Genomic DNA, 18,633 nt, shown 5'->3' with positions numbered 1-18,633 from the left:
CCCCCCAGAACAAATACCTAATAAGCTTTCTACAACAAACCCAGAGAGTAAGTTACTGTTGGGAAATTGTTCCTGACCTGTAATGTCACAATGTGTACTCTGGGAGTGACTTTATGAGTAAGAGACTTGGTTATCAAACCATTTGCAAGGAAAATGTAGCTTTTATTTACAGAGCATTTGGCTATACACATGTGAAAATATACTAGTGTAATGCTACCAAAATTCTATTTTAAGCATTCTCCTCATAAAAAAAAAAAAAAACCAAAAAACCAAACTTGACTGCTGACACTGTTACTAAATCAGCTCAGTAAGCACTAACAAAAAAAAATTTCTATAGCCCCACTGGGCATTAAAATGTCCCTGGAAGAAAACAGGAAGGCAATGGCATTCTTACTCTCAGCAGGAACATAGAGGAGGCAGTGTTTGCCCCAAGATGTCCTTTATAACCAGTGTGACCCAAGGCAGAACTCAGCCCTTCAGTGCTGAAAAAGTCCATTTCTCCAAAGCAAGGTGCCAGTTCTAACACCTGTTTCACCAAACCGAGGAATGTCAGCTCACTTGCTGATACATGGGCTTAGGGTCTGGGTTTCTGTCTCTTCTAAAGTGAACATCCAGGAATTAATCTGTAAAAAGATCTGTAGAGGTAGGGAGGGAAGAAGAAATTTGACAAAAAATGAATTCATACAAGCCCTGATGCCAAAGATTTATGTTCAAGTTGGCATTCCCCAAAGTGGTTTTAACAGATGTTGCACTGAGGTGTTTATTATAACCGTCTGCTGCAGTGCTTCAGGATCTGCAGTGGAGAAAAGATCTGCAAAATGAACTGTGGTTATTCTAAATTTCCATAGGACTAAGCATAAGCCTGACCATCTTCAGGAATAGCATTTGGAGACAGGATAGTTGATGTTATCCAGGAAATACAATATGGTCATCTGGAATTTACTTCAATGGCATGTTTTTGGTTTTTTTAAATTGGTTAAGGGACTTGCTTGTCACAGTCTATGTTACAGTTGAGACAGCCAGGATACACAGAGTATCACCATACAATTTCAGAAGGTTTGAAGCATTTGCCCCCACAGAGTAACACCTTACCTCATTAGAAGACTTCAAGTATCTGCCCGTACAGAATAACATCCTATCACCTCAGAAGGCTGCAAGCACCTCCCTTCTTGTTCTTTAGCCCAGCCTTTTATCCCCTCATGTTCACACACTGCCCCTGTGTGCCCTCTGCTCCCTTTGGTGGTTGCTCGGTGCCCCTGGGCACTCCATGGCTCATTGCTGCCAGTGCTGCTCACCTGCTGCTCACAGCTGTAACCCACTCCCAATCACCACAAACTGTGTCCCTACAGTTGTTTATTCAAATTACTTCCTTATCATTTTTTCCATGTAGCAGCAACTGAGAGAAGGAAAAAAATATTTTTTTAATTTAGCTACTAATCTTTGAGTTTCTCCACACTCAGTAGTGGTCTTATATTATAGTTGTGGTATTTTATGTGGTCAAGTGCTCTTATTTTTACAATTTAAATTTATATTCCTTTCTAATTTAAGTTCTGGCTAGAGGAGGAAATGCTTTTGTTAACATAGAAATGCATTTGAAGTGAATCTGTAGTTTGTTTTTTCCTTAAGTTTGTTTTTTTTTAAGTGTTTATTTAGTTTCCTTAAACAATGAGCATTCCTGTACACATGGCACTTCCCTTTGAGTGGCAGCTTCCACGTGGCAGAGTTGTCACTCTTGTCATGTAAAAACAAGCTCCACATAGCTCTCCTTTGCAGGAAGCTGCAGCAGCATCTGGATGCTGCCTCCTCTCCTGACCAGCACTTTGGACAGTGATGTGGAGGTGAATCCATACAAAATGTTATGGCTGGTAAATTTAATCTTCAGCTTTTGTCCCTCTTTGCCTTATCTTCCCCTGAAGTGCTGTGTGCTTTTGCTGTTATCTGGGAACAACGGCAGTTCTCAGTTAATGGAAAATAAATCCTGGAGCAGTTGCTCACATGGAAAAAGGGTTTTATAAAGCATTTGGATACTTTTGACCGCGACACATTCTGCTCTGTGCTGTTCCTGCTCAGCCCTGCCTCTCTCTTAGCAGTCACTTGCCAGTTTCTTGCTGTTTCCTCTGCCCCCTGTGTCTCTCCTGCAGATTCGCTGCCTCAAGGCTTGTGTACTCCAGGGAAGCACGAAGTCCTTAACAACCACCATTATCCCACTGCTGCGTGTCACCAACCTCTAGGAGAAGCATTCTCTGTGCTGGACCCCTCTCTGCTGGCCCTGGAGCAGAGGAGCGGGGTGAGCCCTCGGCTCTCAGGCACAGCTCCCTGTGAACAGGGACATGATCCTAAGAACAGGCTGGAATTAGCATGCACCCCCTTTGGACAGCCAAGCTGCCAAGTCACTGTACCCTGATGCAGCAGAGCTGCTGGCGACAACTGCGTCAGAAAACCTGACACAGCAGCTGCTTCTTCCTGCAAACACATTTAAGCTGCTGCTTAAGTAAATGGCTTAGGAAAATAAGCATCTTATCCCCAAGTTGTTTTCCATTTCCATTTATTTTACTAGGCATCGTTCACACAATGATAACAAGGTACTGATCTGAACAATTCTGTAACAATTAAAAAAGTAAACATTTGTTGTGACCAGGTACATTGAATTGCACTTTTAATAACAAGCATTACACTTATATTTTCATTTTGTACTTTATATAATACATGGATATGTTACCCAAGTAGTGGTAGTACTGAATGGTTCTCAGCTGGAAGTGTGACCTCTCTATGATTCTCTTTTTTTCCTAACTCTTCAGGATTTGTGAACTTGGGACACACCCAGATCACAAAGGCAACCCCAAATCTGGAAAACTTCATTGTCATGGAGTCAGAGCTTTGGAGCTGCTCTGTTTTCAGTGTGCTGGAGCGAATCCACCTTAATGGCTGACACAGAGGGAGATGGATTATGCTTGATTAGAAATTTTCTGCATTCATATGTCATCTTTTCCTAGTTCAAAGAAGCCAGAGCATCTTCTTCCATGGGAAAGCAGGAGTTCCCAAAGCTCAAGAGAGCTCCTGGCACAGCTTTCAAGGGTGCAGAACCAGGGATTACTGAAAGGCAGGAATTGAGATCTGAAGAAAAATCTGGGAACATCTGCTGTGGTTTGCATTGGTAGTACCATCCATGTATTAGATAAAGTACAAAAATAAGAGAAACTGTAAGGAAATTAGTACAGCCCAGGATTCTGGTGGTATCAAATGAAATTTATGATACCAAATCCTTTTGATGTATTTATCCCCTTGTCGTTCTGTTTCTTATATATTATTCTATATGTAAGATATAGTTCTCCAAAGATACATATATATTCCTTTACAGGTTAAATAAAAGCAAGTCACACCGGAATAAGAAAATAATAAAAAGTAAAATTCTAATTCTGTACCCATTTTTTGTTCTTCAGGTAAAAATAGCATGAAATACATTCAGTAGCAAAGCCATTGGGATCCAGGAGAAATGGAGAGCCCTGTATTCCTGGAGAATTGACCTGTATGTGTTAAGTCACAATCCTGAAATAAATAGTGTAGACTGCTGACCTGGGAAGGATCAGGTCTTGATCAATGCTGAACATTATTTATTCAGTTGCAAATTCCTTGTGTTTCCCAAAATCCACCAGTGGATTAGCTCAGTTCTAAAGGCTGCTGTGACCTACACCTCCCCTAACACCTGAGAGATCCAAACTTGAGTGTTTCATCACGTCTCTCCTTAGTGTTATTACCTGGAAGGAGCTAATGGGACACTTCCCAGTAGGATATTAGCACAATAGAGAGACAAATAAGTTAGTTTTAACCTCTGTGCTTGCACATCTGGTGCAGCCCCCTCAGCAGGATCCAGCAGGGACAGGGAGGGCTTGTCAGCCACAGCAATCCCTCAGACCTGAGGGGAACATCTCTGCCCTCTCTTCACAATCAATCAGACATGACACTTACTATGGTTTTCTCTCCAGCAGCTGGAAGAACGCCAGCACTGTAAGGTAAGAGGGCTTCTGGTATCAAAGCCAAGGGTGTTTAGGCTTAGGAGATGGTGCAGAAGTTGCCAATTATCCCTGAGTCTAACAGTAAACAAAAATCCTCTGAGTAAATGAAAATCACCTGATTGTAGTTCTCCCGTACATACAAGTAGTTTCATGGATTTCACTGCAGCTACTTAATAGAAGAAAGGGAACAGCCCCATCTTGATCCTGTGGAGAAAGCATGGCATGTGACTTCCAAATATTGATACTTTAGTGCCAGTAAATGCAGGTTTTTATTTACCCCTAAACTACCATGTTCAGTCAATGAGTGGCATCACGACCCTGAAGTCAATGGGGCGCTTCATGCTTTGTGAAGGGGCTGAACTCTTGCAGTTCTTGCCTTTTTATCTCCATCTCCTCTGGTAAATGGCTGGATTTATTTCAAGTTGTTCTTAACACTGTGGCAGAGATGATCATTTATCTTCAAAGATATTTCAAGGGCCAACTAAGAGAAATCATTTAAAACATCTAACAACGAAAAAAAAATACTGCTTACCTGTGTAAGCACTTTAACTTAGTTGTAGCAATGTAACTCAGCTGTAGCCAATTAAATCCTCATTAATGGATGGGACAAGGGTGGGTTTGTCCACTGGCAGTACTGATTACATGGCTGACTACCTTTCCTGAGACTGTTTCTGCCAAACCCTACTGGAGATGCACCTCAGGGATTTCAGAGTTTCTTGGCTTCTCTACCCATGGTATTTTCTTTTTTATTTCTTTTTATTCTTCTCCAGGTACATTTAGAAACGTAAACTAAGTGGAATAAGTCCTATTACTTTAGAATATTAAGTTTGGTTCACAAAGATAATACAAGACTAGCTCACAAATGTACCACATAACTAAATCAGCCTTGCTTCATTTAGCCTGTAAAGTATTACAGTCAAAGGAAAACCAACATTTTTAAAGTGAAAAAAAGGACTTTTTCTTTTTTTTTGCCCCCCATATTGGGCATCTCAGGAAGGGATTATAGTCCAACAAGATAAAAGTTGTAGTAAAAATATTCTTTGGAGGTTTGTTCCTAATGAAAGTAAAGACTTTATTTCAGAATGGTGTATTCTTAATAAAATTTAAAAATAGGTTTTAGTTCCACATATATATTTATAAAATTCAAATTAATTTTAATAAAAGTTTGATCTGAACACATAGTTTACTACAGACTCAGGGAAAAAAGGTTGATCACTCCAGACATAGGAGCTATGTTAGCTGTTCCAGTGCCACATGGAAACAACAGTTTCAGTGAGACCTTGATGATGTTTCCTGCTGAAAAGCTGAGCAATAAGCCAGCTATCCCTGACAAATCCACCAAGGATATGTGTGTAGGTGGTTCTGTCACTAAGAGATCTCTTTTCTTGCAGGAAACTAAATTTCCCAATAGTATCTATAGTCAGCAGATAGAATTTCAGCTTGCCTGGTTTAAGCATGGAGTCCTGCTCCTTTCCTTCATTCTGAATATTCATAAGGTAATGTCATAGAGCTATTTTCTTACTCTTTCAGTAATGCTGAGAAGATGCAATTTCCACCTAAATATTACTCTTCCAAATGCCATTGCTACAAATGCTACCTTGGATCTACAGCTGAAGGTGGAACTTGTTTAGTGCCTTTTGGGTCATTGCTTTCTGAAACTTCCTTTGGGTGAGGTAAGCCAGCTTCCATCTGTACAAGGGTTTGAAATCATCACGGCTAGCAGGTAGCAAAAACTCAACTTCCAAAGTCAGAAAGCAGCTACACTGCCAAAATGAATGTTGTGTCAAAGCTGTTCTGTGAAACATGGTGACCTTATTTACCAGCTCCTTCTTGATGAATTTGGGAAGTCCCACTCCCATGATCTGCTCATTGGACCCTTGAGGTGATTCATCTCATTCACTTGACAAAAGATGAACTGTAGGGGGATAAATCCACCCACATCTTCTTTTGTTGTTTTTAATTATCTCCAGTACACACTACAATAAGGACAAGGAACAGGACTGTACAATGGGTGAGCAGGAGTGAGCTTTTAACTCCTCTGCTCAGGGAATCACAGCCTAACACATTTCTTTACTCATTCTTACTGAACTTTTCCAATCATGGTTTTAAATCCACTTGTAAGTATGATTTAAGATAAATGAAACGAGAAATTCAGACACTTGTCAAATAACCAGTTTCCCTCATGGGCACGGTACTCCCAAATGCAACAATCAGATGTTCACCAGGTCTCCTTAAATGTCACTTCAGATTTATTATGAATTCAGATTCACATTCTGAATGTGAAGCAGAACTGGTAAGTGAATGACTAACACTGGGTTTAGTCAGTTGAGAGAATGGAAACATTTATGCAAATATTATGAGCAAGACAGTGACAAGGGAAAAAGACCTTTGATAACATTTGCAAAAGAAATACCTTCTGTTTTTCCCCCTTTTGTTCCTCACTGTATTAATAATTCCAGATAATCACTGTTCTTGAAGGTACATTTTAAAATATTAAAGTTTTTAACCCATTATTCTTAGAAGAGAGAATTGTGTCAGGATGGTGATTATATTTCAATCTCTACTTCTATCAGCTGACTGCCTTTTGGAATTTTTCCTTTGGCACTGGTAACATTAAACTTGTACTACCCTGTTGAAAATAATTCACAATTATGCTTGACAACAAAGCACAAGATGGGTATTATTAAATTTTATTGTACAAAACCGACAAGGTATGGCATTCCTTAGAATTAAAAAAAAAAACAACCCAAAATGATCAAAACAGAACTAGTGTCCCTGGAAAAATCTTGTAAATGAAACAATTAATACACAACATTTAGTCCAGCAATGACATTTACCTGCAAGACCATCTTCAGACATGACACATATAATTAAAAAAATATTCCATCAGTTCAAGCAATAGTTTAATTTTCCATGAAATAAGTATTTCTATGAACACTTTATGTTTAGTCAAAACAAATGCTTTTGAACTTTCTTACCTTAAGAGATATAAAACAACCAGACAGGTTTGGGAATCACCAGAGAAGCCTACCCCCACAGGAAAGTCTAGGGCTTGTATTCCACTTGAAAATGCTTGTTTTTATAAAAATAAGTAATACCAACAAAGTGTTTCCTAACCAAACACTTCTAGCAAACAGATCTTGTTTCTATGGTACTTTATTCATCAGTGCAACACAAGCCTCTAGGGTGTTTTATTTGATACCTCATTTCTGTGTCAAATTTGGAATCTGAATATAGACCCAGGGCAGGGTTTTCATTACTTTTATTCACAAAACCTAGCCTTTATTGCACAGGATTTACAAAAGGTCAAAACCCTGCAAGATCTCCACTCTGCTTCTCAGCAAAAACACCAAATAACTGTCAAAAGGGTTCTCCCTTTATCCCACTGGAAGGCATTATTCCTTGGAATTCTTAATAGAAACATGAATTTAAAAAAGGGAACTAGGGAACTTGATGGTGAATTCCAGTTGGACTGTAAATAGCCTTTAAACAACAGTGTTACAAAAACTGCACTACTTGTATTTCTGAAGAAAAACCAATCCAAACGAAGAAGTTGTAAGGGAAGCTCATAGCAATTGTGCCAGGAGAGCACAAGCCTACCTTTGCTATGGCCTAAGCTTTACAAAAAGTGCTTCTCTGCAGGATGCAGTTGCTGGGATAAACTTCTGAGATGGTCCCAGGGCCTAAGTTATCCTCAATGTCTTACACTGTGCTTTCTAGGGAGAGATTATGCTGCAGTACTGTACATTTTCCATTCTCTCTCTTCCTCCAGAAGAAAAACCTTCTATGCAAGACAGTAATATTTTCAAATTAGATGTGTATTAAAGACCTAGTTTTGAAATATTTATTTAACATCTAGTCATATAAAATAAAGTGTAAAAGTATGAAGGTATCAGAACGTGGCTTTCAGCAAGGCAGTATGGGAAGTACGAATTCAACATAAACCAGGACTTTTTTTTTTTTCCCCCCCTTTGAAAAAGGGTCACATCAGAAAATGAATGAAAAACACTGAAGAATTTCACTTCAAGCCTGCACTCCTGCCTCATTGTCCTTTGCCCAGGAGGAGGGGCCAGTGGAAGAATCCTCCCAGGTTTGGGCTGTGTTGTTCTTTGTGCTCTGGGGCCGGCCGTGGCTGGACTATGTGCTGCCCTCTCTGGGGGGCACCGGCGGCTGCGGCGGCGGCGCTGCCTGTGTGCCCGTGGCCGTTTTGATAGAGTTCAGCGTTTTGCTAAACCAAGAGTTTTTGGCAGCTTGGATTTCATTCATAAGGGCTCCTCTCTGGTGCTCCAGCTCCTAAGAAAGCAGAATAGTCAGAATTGATCAAAACATCATTAATTAACAAAGAAGCATCTTCACACTCAGTCCCTGCAGTCCGGCACTTCCCTTGCAATCTCCCAGGCACTGGGGAGAGAAGACATTCAAACTGCTGAAACAGCACAAGATATTTAGACACAAACAAAATCATCCTCTTCTTTTTAAGACAGCTTTTTTCCCTGAAAGTTCAGGCACGCAGGTATAAGCTCCCTTTTGGAACAATTTTTTGTGTGATTCAGAACAATTTTGGACTGAGCATGAGGTTAAGGCGACCACCCTGCTGTACCTGGAACAATTTTTTGTATGATTCAAAATAATCTTGGGCTGAGCATGAGGTTAAGGTGACCACCCTGCTGTACTTGGATTCCACATACCTGAATTTTGCACTTGGCTTCCACAAGCTGCAGTTTGGTCTGTGCAAGCTCCAGCTCCATCTCCCTCAGCTGCTTCTTCAGAGCATCCTTCTCATCGTCTGTTTCGATGCCTTTGTTGTCCGTGCTTACAGCAGGCACCTTCAGTGCCCCCTCCTTGCTGAAAATCTCACTGCAGTGTTTGCAGGCCATCACTTTGCCCTGAAATACCCAGAAAGCTCATTCTTAATCCATGTTACAGGAGTTGCTGTACGTCCTGGAAGAGCCATTTTATTTGTCAGACTGCCTCAATCTCAAACCATCCAGTACTGCAGTTTTTATAATTGGCATGAAAAGAATTTGAGTAGTTCATGAACAAGTTCCAGGGTATGTTAACCAGTATAAAAATTCCTAAAATCTACTTAGCATGCTCTAAGCACACAGACTTTGCTCCTATATTAGAGTCTTCTTGCTACAAAACTTTGTAATATTTATGTCAGCACAACTAGGAAGAGTAAATTATGTCTGAGTAGATGAAACAGCTGGCCTGGCTTGTACAGACTAAAACAGGATATTGAGCTATTTCAGCAGAATATAGGAACATCAATCCTAGAATTATTTTATGTTACTATCAATAACATTATTGATAAGTCACTAAAAAGTAACAAATCCAGTTCAGCTTGAGTATTAAAGAAATATGTAGAAGCTACAGCAGAGGGTAAACAACTCTGCCTACTCAGAATTATTATTATTATTATTATTATTATTATTATTATTATTATTACCACCACCTATCAGGAAATTTTTAACTCTGATGTAGGTGTTCCTGGTAAGGGGTTTAGAGAAGGGAAAGGAACCCCTGTGGATATTCTGAGGATGGCCCTAGCTGTGCCACTTGGTTTAATTACTTAAACCAATCCTACTTAAATTACAGAAACTCAAATGTATAAACTTTGTCCAATCTGGCCAATTCCAATCCCTCTGCTGTGCACACCAGAGAAACAACATGTTTTGTCTTCTTTTTTTTTCCAGTTAATCAAAACATCCAAGTAGACACTGTTTTCTCTACATTTTTTACCAGAAGCATATATTTTAACAGCAAAAATAAAAGGCAAGTACTAAATGCACTTCAGTTTGAGAGTTCCACACTACCTGCTGCAAGAAAAAGAACCGTGAAAGGAAATAAACCCTTTCCTTGTTTACATCTTCTGAAAAAATGCATGTGGGGCTATTGATGTGCTTTAAGTTCAGCTCCCATTTCAGTTCTGTACCCTTGGCATTCAGCAACACCTGTGTTAGAAACACCCCCTGTGCAGAGACATTGTTCTCACCTTCACAACTTCCAGTTCATCCTTACTGGCTGCTTGTTGCTTCTCCAGCCTGGTACTCAGCTGGGAACAAATCTGGAGCAGAGAAAGCAATCTCTTAGCTCAAGTTTACTGTGCTGAAGTAGAATCTGTGTGTTTCTTAACAGTGGCTTTTGCTAGAACAAACATTTCTTAAATTCTGCCTCACTCAGTATATGCATTCCCCCCTTAACTCCACTGCTGCTGATAATGACAAAAACCCAGCAGTATTCAATACAGAACCAGAACACAGAGTCATTTTATGGATGAGTTGGTTTATGATGTTTGTACTGCATTATGTCACAAAGTACAGAAGCATTGACCCTACAGTACTAAAATTAGCTGAAAGACAGGTTATTCCTGACTGCCTAATTGGGAGACTATTAGGAAAGCCACAAAAAGATTTATGACAAATGACAACATTGCTCTCCAAAAGCCTGAGAGGTGGAGCTTGTTTGAAGGATGAGATCTGCAATGCTGAAAATTCAGTTCTTGTAACAGGTTGAAAGAAGAAATATGAGAGAGGGTCTCTGGAATGGTACCTGTTTATACTCTGCAATAATGGCTGTGGTTTTCTTGATCTCAGATTCTGCCTTCTCCAGCTGCTTCCTGAAGACCTCCTTCAGCTAGGAATTGCAGGAGAGAAGTTACACAGTACACTGACAGAACTTCTCAAAATGTGTCATCTGATTGTTTTCTTTGTGTCTGGCTTTGTTTACAACAGCGCTACAGCTGCTGCTTATGAAATTCCAGCTCTCAGACAAGTGTCTGATTTACTCAGTTTACAAATACCGATTCTATCAGTGATAACCAAGAAGTCTGTACTGGGACCCTTTATGTCTGGTTAGAGAATTCTCCTGTAACTTAATTCCCATTCTCTGTGTGAAATGGTGGTACATCATGGCCCACAGAACACAAAGAAAAAGCATTACTATTAAGTGGGGTTTACTGATTTATTTCTTGTTTTTCTGCACACTCTCACAGCAGGTTTGGCCAGATTGTTTTGTTCGTTTGGAGATGGAACAAGAAGAATCTCTCAACACTGTCATCTGCATAACAGGAGGAAAAAAAAATCTGGGTCTGTGGCACTGAGCGAAAACACAGCTAACTCATCCCTCCTTCAGAACCACTCCACTTGGAGAGCACTTTCAGGAGGAAAAAAGCCTTCACTGCCTTACTTATGGCAAACAGAGAGCTCCATTTTAGAAAGACACAATGAATTAACATTAATTGTTGCAGTCACTGTTGCCAAATAGCAAAAATAAAAATCAGGGTATCACTTTTGAAACCTTCATGTTAGATATATGGGATTACAGAACAAAGACTGAGTATTTTGCAGCTGAGTAGAAACCAGGTCTACTCAGCAAAATTCTCCCAACCCCCACCCCCCCATTCTGCTGTTGGCTTCAGGCAGGAACGTTATTGAAGTGATCCAGCAGCTGAATCCAGAATGGGCTCTTACAAGGCAACAACTCCTCCATCTCCTTCATTAGATGTTTAAGAGGTCTGATCACATCTCCTTCGCTGAGATTCCTCACCACCAGTGACAACAATCATTACAATATTTGGAAGAGGATAAGCTATGAAAAACTAAACATTCAGAGCTCAAGGAAACAAAAAACAAAAACTACTGAAAAATGTACTTTGGAAAAAAAAATTACTAACTTTTACTTGAAACTGCATTTTGAGGACAAAATCATTTTCACAATTGCAACACATCCACACTTTTCTGCATATCATTTTTCTTGCATTTACTAACCAAATGGGAAAAGCTGGAGAATGCCTTACCTGAGCAGTTTCCTCTTCCTGCTTCCTTTTCTCTTCCTCAGTCTCCACCAGCCTCTGTTTGGTCACGAGAAGTTCCTTGTTCAAAACATCTGCTTTGTCCTCAGCCTAGAGTCAGAGACACTTGTGTAAATCAGGTGTTCTCTGTGCCAGTACACACACACTGGGATGTACAGCTCAGAAATACACCAGGTTCAGGTTTTAGCACTGCCTTTTCCTGCCCTCTAATGGCTCACACAACTTTTTGATATGAAATCCCCATTTACTGAATTATTTCACTGTTTCAACACCTGTGCAAAAGGACCCTTTGGCCAATTGTTTACCTATGCCCAGGTGGCACATAAACACAGGTATTATATCCTAGCACAAACAGGGATGTGTAGAATATTTTGTTGGGAGCAATATTAATCTAAGTGAGGGCAGCACGATTTGCCTCCTGTGTAACTTCAAATAACTCATCCCATTTTTTAATCTGGCAGCAGGGAAAACGTAACTGTAAAATACTTAGGTGCATTGTACCCTACAAAGTGTTCAGGCAAAGGCAAGTGTAAGGTACAGGACCACCAGGAAAATGGTTTATTGGTGCAAATAAGTATTACATGAAGAAATCTGATAATTGAGAATATAATTTTCTCTGGAAGGACCAAGCTTGTGGTGACACACACTGGGAATCCTTTGCTTTTCTGAGCACTGTCCTCACTGATCATCAGGAGAGAAATTCCAATATATCCACACATTTCTCAATGTTTGGATTTATTCTGTAGGCCTCCCCAGCTGGAAACACACATAGCAGTCACCACCCTTCCTGTTCAGTAATGAGGAACAGACAGGAAATGGTTGTGGCCAATTAACACTGACATTGCTGAAATTACAGGGGGGAAAAGGACATTGGAAACCATAGAGTAAGTAATCATATAGAACTTGTCTCTGAGCTCAAGTCTGGTTTTCTACCACTATGGTGGCATAATCCTATCTTTCTGACACAGTAATAATGATTAATGAGGATATTAGTGGTGTCTGAGGGCAGCAGAACCAGCTCCACCATCTCTGTGACTGAAGAGATGGATTAAGGATTTCTTCAATGCTTAGTGTGTATAAGACTGTATGGGAGAAAGGAAAACAAATGGTGCAAGAATGGAAAATTGATGAGGTTAACATCTTAGAACAAAAGTACTTAGGGATTACAAGGATATTTTTGATGAAAGACCTGTTTAAGATATGCTTTGAAGGAACTACAAATTTTTCCTCCTTTTTTGTGTTCATTCCAGTTTCTCCAAGCACCTGCAGTGTAGAAAGAGAGGGCTGAATGTGTGGTTCTCTGAAAACCATTGTGTCTGGGGCAAAGGGCTCTGAATGCTGCTGCCCTCCACATTCCAGTCTCCACAGGGAACACCAGCAGTTATCAGTGAACACCCAGGAGCCCGTTGAATTTTTGGTGCTGTGCCACTTCATTATCTCTGAATTTTGTTGGCTGTACTAGAAGTGCTGTGAAAAACAGATCCACACAGACATTTTGCAATGCTTGAAACTACTCTCCCAAGAACTACATGACACCTTTTTCAAGGAAATGTTTGTTCTCTGCTATCTGCCTAAAGGTTATGGCCTACATTTTCTAAACAATCCCCAACGGAGGAGCTGCAATCAGTCTTGGCCAGACCCCACTGAATGCCTACAGTGGCACATGGAAATACAGCTGAGTGCAGCTAAGAGTGAGGCTGTCAGGAAAATAAAGGCAAAAATAATCACACTTTGAATGTGTTGATGTTTTCACTTGAGCACAAAGCAGGGCTGCTCCAACTGCTGCTGCCAGGCCTGAGCTGGGAGCCAGCTCTGTTCCCATTACCTGGTCCAGGTCGTTCCTTAAGGCAATTTTGCTGGTCACAAGCTCATGGGCAAGGTCATCGTTCTCCTGCTCCAGCCTCATGCTTGCTTCTTGGAGCCTGCGGTTCTCCCTCTGTGCAAAGAGAGGAACAACCAGGAAAGGAAATCAATCCTCATGAAGAGCAATGAGCAATGCATGGTGTGTGCCAAACACTGAGAAGGCAGGAGTGCACATTAAGACAGGACTGCTGCTCTGGGAAACAACAGTGAATTAAGCCAGCAGTGCAAATGCAGCTATTCCACTTCATCCCACTGGTCTGTGTTGTGAAAGGGACACACTGATTGTAGTGTTTCCCTGTCAAAAATAAACACTGACCTCTCCACAAAAGCACTGGGTTTCTGCTTGCTCATCATCGAAAGAAATCAGGCAGATAAATCCCACCCAGCAGCAGCGAACAGGGACCAATTAACAGCTACTCATAATAATGCTTCCAAGCAAAGTAGGAAGCTGTCCTGCTCCACTTTACAAAATCCTGTCTGCAGGGATCCATAAAAATAGTGCACTTTGTAGGTGATGCAGTGCCAACTTCCCCTCTCCTGTGGGGCCAGCAAAGAACAGCATTCAGCAGGGAACTCCCGACAGCTCCAACATCCTGTGCCACCATTTGTGCACTGCTCTGTGCCTCCTGCCAGTGACGCCTGAGTGTACCTTGCAGTGCCAGGTGGACAGGGGAGCTCAGCCCTGAGCCCAGCACCTGCTGGGGGCAGTGACAGGAACACAAAATGACAACCTGGAGGCTGCAGGCTCTTGCTTCACTGCCCTCCCTACCCACTCCACAGAGGCAGAAATGACTATCTGGAGCATAAACCACAGGAGGTGAAGGAACAGGAGAATCAACAGTCATTCATGTCTTTTAGAAATCTGTGACTGCTGCTCTAGAGTTGAGAAACAGAACCATATTCAAAAGATGCCTGTGGGTGGTCAGTGGCCTTCTAAGGGTTCAACATCAAATACAAGTTCTCATTTTCAGAAGAACACAGCCAGGTGGGACAGACAAAGGTGCCTTCCTCCAAATGGATTTTAAGACAAAAATACTGTGCTGGCTTTCCATCACTGTATATCTTTCATACCAAAACAGGCTGCAAAAAGAATCTCTGCACTATGGAAATTCAAGGAAAAGCACCACGTTCATATGGAAACTCACAGGTGGAAAAACAATAACCTATATGCTGAGATTTCAAAAAGGACTTATGCTCACTTGAAAGGTAACTTATGTTCTCCAAAACAAAACAGTGAAAGTCCAAATATATCACTAAAGTCAATGACATATAATAACATACATTTTAGCACTTGTAACATTTTTCAAGAGTTGTTCAGTGAATGCATTCCTACAAAATGTGATTTCTTGCATAAGTTATTCACCTGCTTTCACTTCTTCCTACTCACCAGCTATGAAATTGCAATTTTTATTTCTGTTGCAAGCAGATTTTGCATGTTTGTCTTAAACAAAACCAGGAGTTCTAAGAGGATGCAAAAAAAGGTCTCTTCTGTGTGGAACTTCCTCTGTGGCAGGAAGTGGAACCTCTACAAATTTTCTCTTGTTAATGTTACCCTATTGTGTAACTAGAATAGGCACTGCCCTGCCCAGGGAAGTAAGATGGTTTCCCTTCCAAAAGATTGTACTTTGAATAACTTGTTTTGTACAGAAGCTAAATAAAATGCCTTTGTCTTAACACAGTTAAAATAACCACTGCTAAAACACACACAACTTTGGGGATCTTTCTTATTTTAAATGCACTTTAGTCTGTTTGGGACAAAGAATTTTAAAAATCAAAGTAAAATTTTTCTCTAAACGTAATATAAGCTTTAAAGTGTAAAACCAAATTGCAGTCAATAATTATAATACTAACAACAATCTCTAACACATCTTTATTCCTGTATTTCATTCAGACCATCTTAGAAATGCTTATTTTTATAGGCTCTGCTGGTTGTCAGAACCTGAGTTCACCTAAAACTTGAGACCTGAGTCAGACCAGGTTCTGCAGCACCAATACCTTTTCACAGGGATGTTGCTGAGAGGAAGAAAGCAGCAAATTCTTATGACTTTGACAAAATAACTGAGTTGGCTTTACCATTTTTGCTCTGTCTTTGCCAAAAGCTTCAGTGTCTGCCAAGCAAGGCACGCAGTGTGAGCTGAGAGTTCCTGCTTTGCATTTGCAGACAAGTGGGTAAGCAAGCTCTGTGCTTGGAAATGCACTATCCTCCTCTTAAACCAGCATTCACATGCCAGGTTGGAAGTGAGTTAAAGATCTCTTACCTTGGGCATCCAGTCAATAGCTACAAGATGTTTTTAGCTCATTCACCAAACTCTGAATGTCCAGCTGCAAGGCTCTTACAGGACCACCTTTACTCTTCCTCCACCCAGGGCAGAATGCCTGATTAGCTGGTTTGTCTTTCTCAGCTCCTCCCCCCAGGTCCAGCAGTGTAAAACTGCCTCCCTTCTCAGGAGGAAACTCTCAAGTCTGCCTAAGTCTAAATAAAAACTAACAGGACACAGTGAAAACAGAAAGAGCAAACAGCTCTCTTTACATGTAGCAAACTATTTTTATAGGCTGTGAAATATTTGGAGTTTTATGAAATATGCTCACAATGACAAAGTTCAGCAGATGGAGCTGGTCTGTCACAGCAGGACTCACATCAGAGGCAGCATTTGTAATGGCATCAGCCAACTAGTCAGACCTGCTAGTTGTCCCTGGTGTAAACAGACAGCTTCCTGCCTCCTCTCCACAACACTGCATTTACTATGACAACCATTTCCTTCTCCTCAGTCTCAGAAACTGCTCAGTTTCTACAGTCAGTAAAATAACAGATCCCTCTTTCCCAAATTCCTCCTCCTGGTTACTGAAGGTGGCTGGTGAACTCAGGTTAGCTTTTAAAAGGAGGATACTGCATTTCCAAAGAGGACAAACAAAGCTGATACACACAAACACAAATCAACTTACCTCCTGTAAAGTCACAGACCAATTACTGCTTTCAACCATTGGTGTAAACACAGTGAAAACGGGATAAAAAGAAATTTCTAATACAAAAAAAAAAAAGTTGCTTATTCTTCACTGGGTTTTTTGTTAAGAGTTTTAGAGAGAGATGCTCCCGCTTCCATCACACACTGGGTGGAAAGAAGATGACAAACTCGAAAGCAGTAGGCAAGCCTCAGTTCAGGATGACTGAAAGGCTGAACTCCACCCTCTGCTCCCTTCCAGGCTGCACCAAGGAGCAATTCCTGAGGAGATTAGTGGCCATGATGCATCCTCTCTGTGCTGTACAAGTGGGGTGTAATGAGTCACCAACCTCCTTAAGCAATTCTGTTTCTGTTCAGCAACACCCTGTGCTGCCCTTGGCTCGGGGAGGGTTACTTTCCCTCATGGTGGTTAGTACATTTTGGCTTTGTGCTGGAAAAGGTGTTGGCAGGACAGAGATGGTTTGGTTACTGCTGAGCAGGGCTTGCACAGAGCCAAGGCCTTTTCTGCTTCCTGTAGCTCCTCACCAGTGAGGGGGCTGGGGGTACCCACCGAGCTGGGAGGAGGCACAGCTGATTCCAAGTGACCCCAAGGGATAGCCCAGCCCACATGGCACCACGCTGAGTGTGTAAAGCAGGAAGAAGGAGACAGAAGGGGGAACCTTGGAGTGATGGCATTTGGCTTCTCAAGGCACTGTTATGTGTGATGGAGCCCTGCTCTCCTGGAGATGGCTAAACATTCACCTGTCTTCATCTCAACCCACAAGTTTTGTCACTCTTATTCTGGGGATTCTCTCCCCCAGCCTTGTGGTGGAGTGAGCAAGCAGCTGGCTGGGTTAAATGAAGACATCCAAACCCAGACCTCTGAGTGTGAACAGCTGCCCAACGATGGAATGAAAACACTGATTAAAATTCACTTTCTGGATGTGAGCAAACAGAGGTCTTCATAAACCCAATGGAAAGGGCTCTTGATATTGGAGGAGCTCCAAAGGAAAATCCTGTGAACCTCCATTCAGAAACCCTTTCACAGCAAGTGATCCACGGAAGCCTCTCAAGGCAAGCAACACAGAGGCTCCTGGAGGCAGCTGTGTTTTCTGTTTGGTGACTCTGGAGAAGCATTTCCCAAAGTGCCCCGGCACAATTTTTAAATAAACAACAGACAATGTCCCACAGCAAAACTCATCATGATTTTCCTCGTGATTAACATTCACTTGCCCTGACTGAATAAAAATGATCAGTGTATTCATTTTTGCTTTCCCTTCCAAACACAGAGAAGGCTGTTACAGAGAAGGCTGTTACGTCCAAATTACACATTTATTCACACAACTTCTCCATTGCACAAGGAGGGTGACAGAGGAAAAGGTGGAACAGAACAGCAGCATCTGCTTGCAAAACTCCAGCCCTTCTTTGTACAACTACATCCTCTTTGTTTTAAATCAGTTCCCAGGCTCACTTCTGGGATTTTCTCATCAAGTTAACCCAAATCTTGTTACATGAGGCATTCTCAAACACAGAAATAAAACTCCATAATATTTAGAAAAACATCAACCTGAAATCTATTACTATTTTTTCTACATATATGACTCACTTTTCTTCCTAGCTTCTATAGGGAATTTGTAATTTAACTAAAAGTTACAAAATTTGGTGACGAACAACAATTTAGAACATATTTCACTTTTGCGCCTTTTAAAAATCTGACAAAAATATGATAATTTGTTATAAACAATGGAAAATAAAGTGAAAACATGTCCAGAAAAAACTTGCACTTTTCCTAAATAATACTTGTAAATACAGAACGAAACAAACACCAAAAATAATTACACTGTTTAATACTGATCTTCTGGTAAATCAAATCCCAACATGTAAAATAGTGCTGGGCAGAACTGCTGTGTTTAACACAGCTCATGGGAGCAGACGAATTGAACCTGTCAGGCAAACACAGCTGGTTCCTGGGCCAGGCACTGCAGTCCCAGCCCATCTCCCTCTC

General features: G+C 41.0%; 1 protein-coding gene across 5 annotated transcripts in view; it reads right to left on the bottom strand.

Moving 5' to 3' along the window:
- Window positions 1–2,528: 2,528 nt before the first annotated feature.
- The window catches only part of RABGAP1L (RAB GTPase activating protein 1 like), a 232,786-nt gene continuing 216,681 nt past the window's right edge, over window positions 2,529–18,633 (bottom strand). For 4 of the 5 annotated variants that reach the window (XM_066555794.1, XM_066555795.1, XM_066555797.1 and 1 more), the window contains 6 exons: window positions 13,652–13,762; window positions 11,812–11,916; window positions 10,566–10,649; window positions 10,009–10,080; window positions 8,702–8,899; window positions 2,529–8,306 (listed from right to left, as the gene is read on the bottom strand). In XM_066555794.1, the coding sequence (XP_066411891.1) occupies window positions 8,151–8,306; window positions 8,702–8,899; window positions 10,009–10,080; window positions 10,566–10,649; window positions 11,812–11,916; window positions 13,652–13,762 (726 nt within the window). In that variant the 3' untranslated portion in view covers window positions 2,529–8,150. Of the gene's footprint in view, window positions 8,307–8,701; window positions 8,900–10,008; window positions 10,081–10,565; window positions 10,650–11,811; window positions 11,917–13,651; window positions 13,763–15,947; window positions 16,073–18,633 lie in introns of those variants that run through there. The other variant, XM_066555798.1, reaches the window with a different exon arrangement.

Source organism: Molothrus aeneus, chromosome 9 (assembly GCF_037042795.1).
Source record: "Molothrus aeneus isolate 106 chromosome 9, BPBGC_Maene_1.0, whole genome shotgun sequence".
NCBI lineage: Eukaryota > Metazoa > Chordata > Aves > Passeriformes > Icteridae > Molothrus > Molothrus aeneus.
This window is presented reverse-complemented; position numbering and strand designations above follow the sequence as displayed.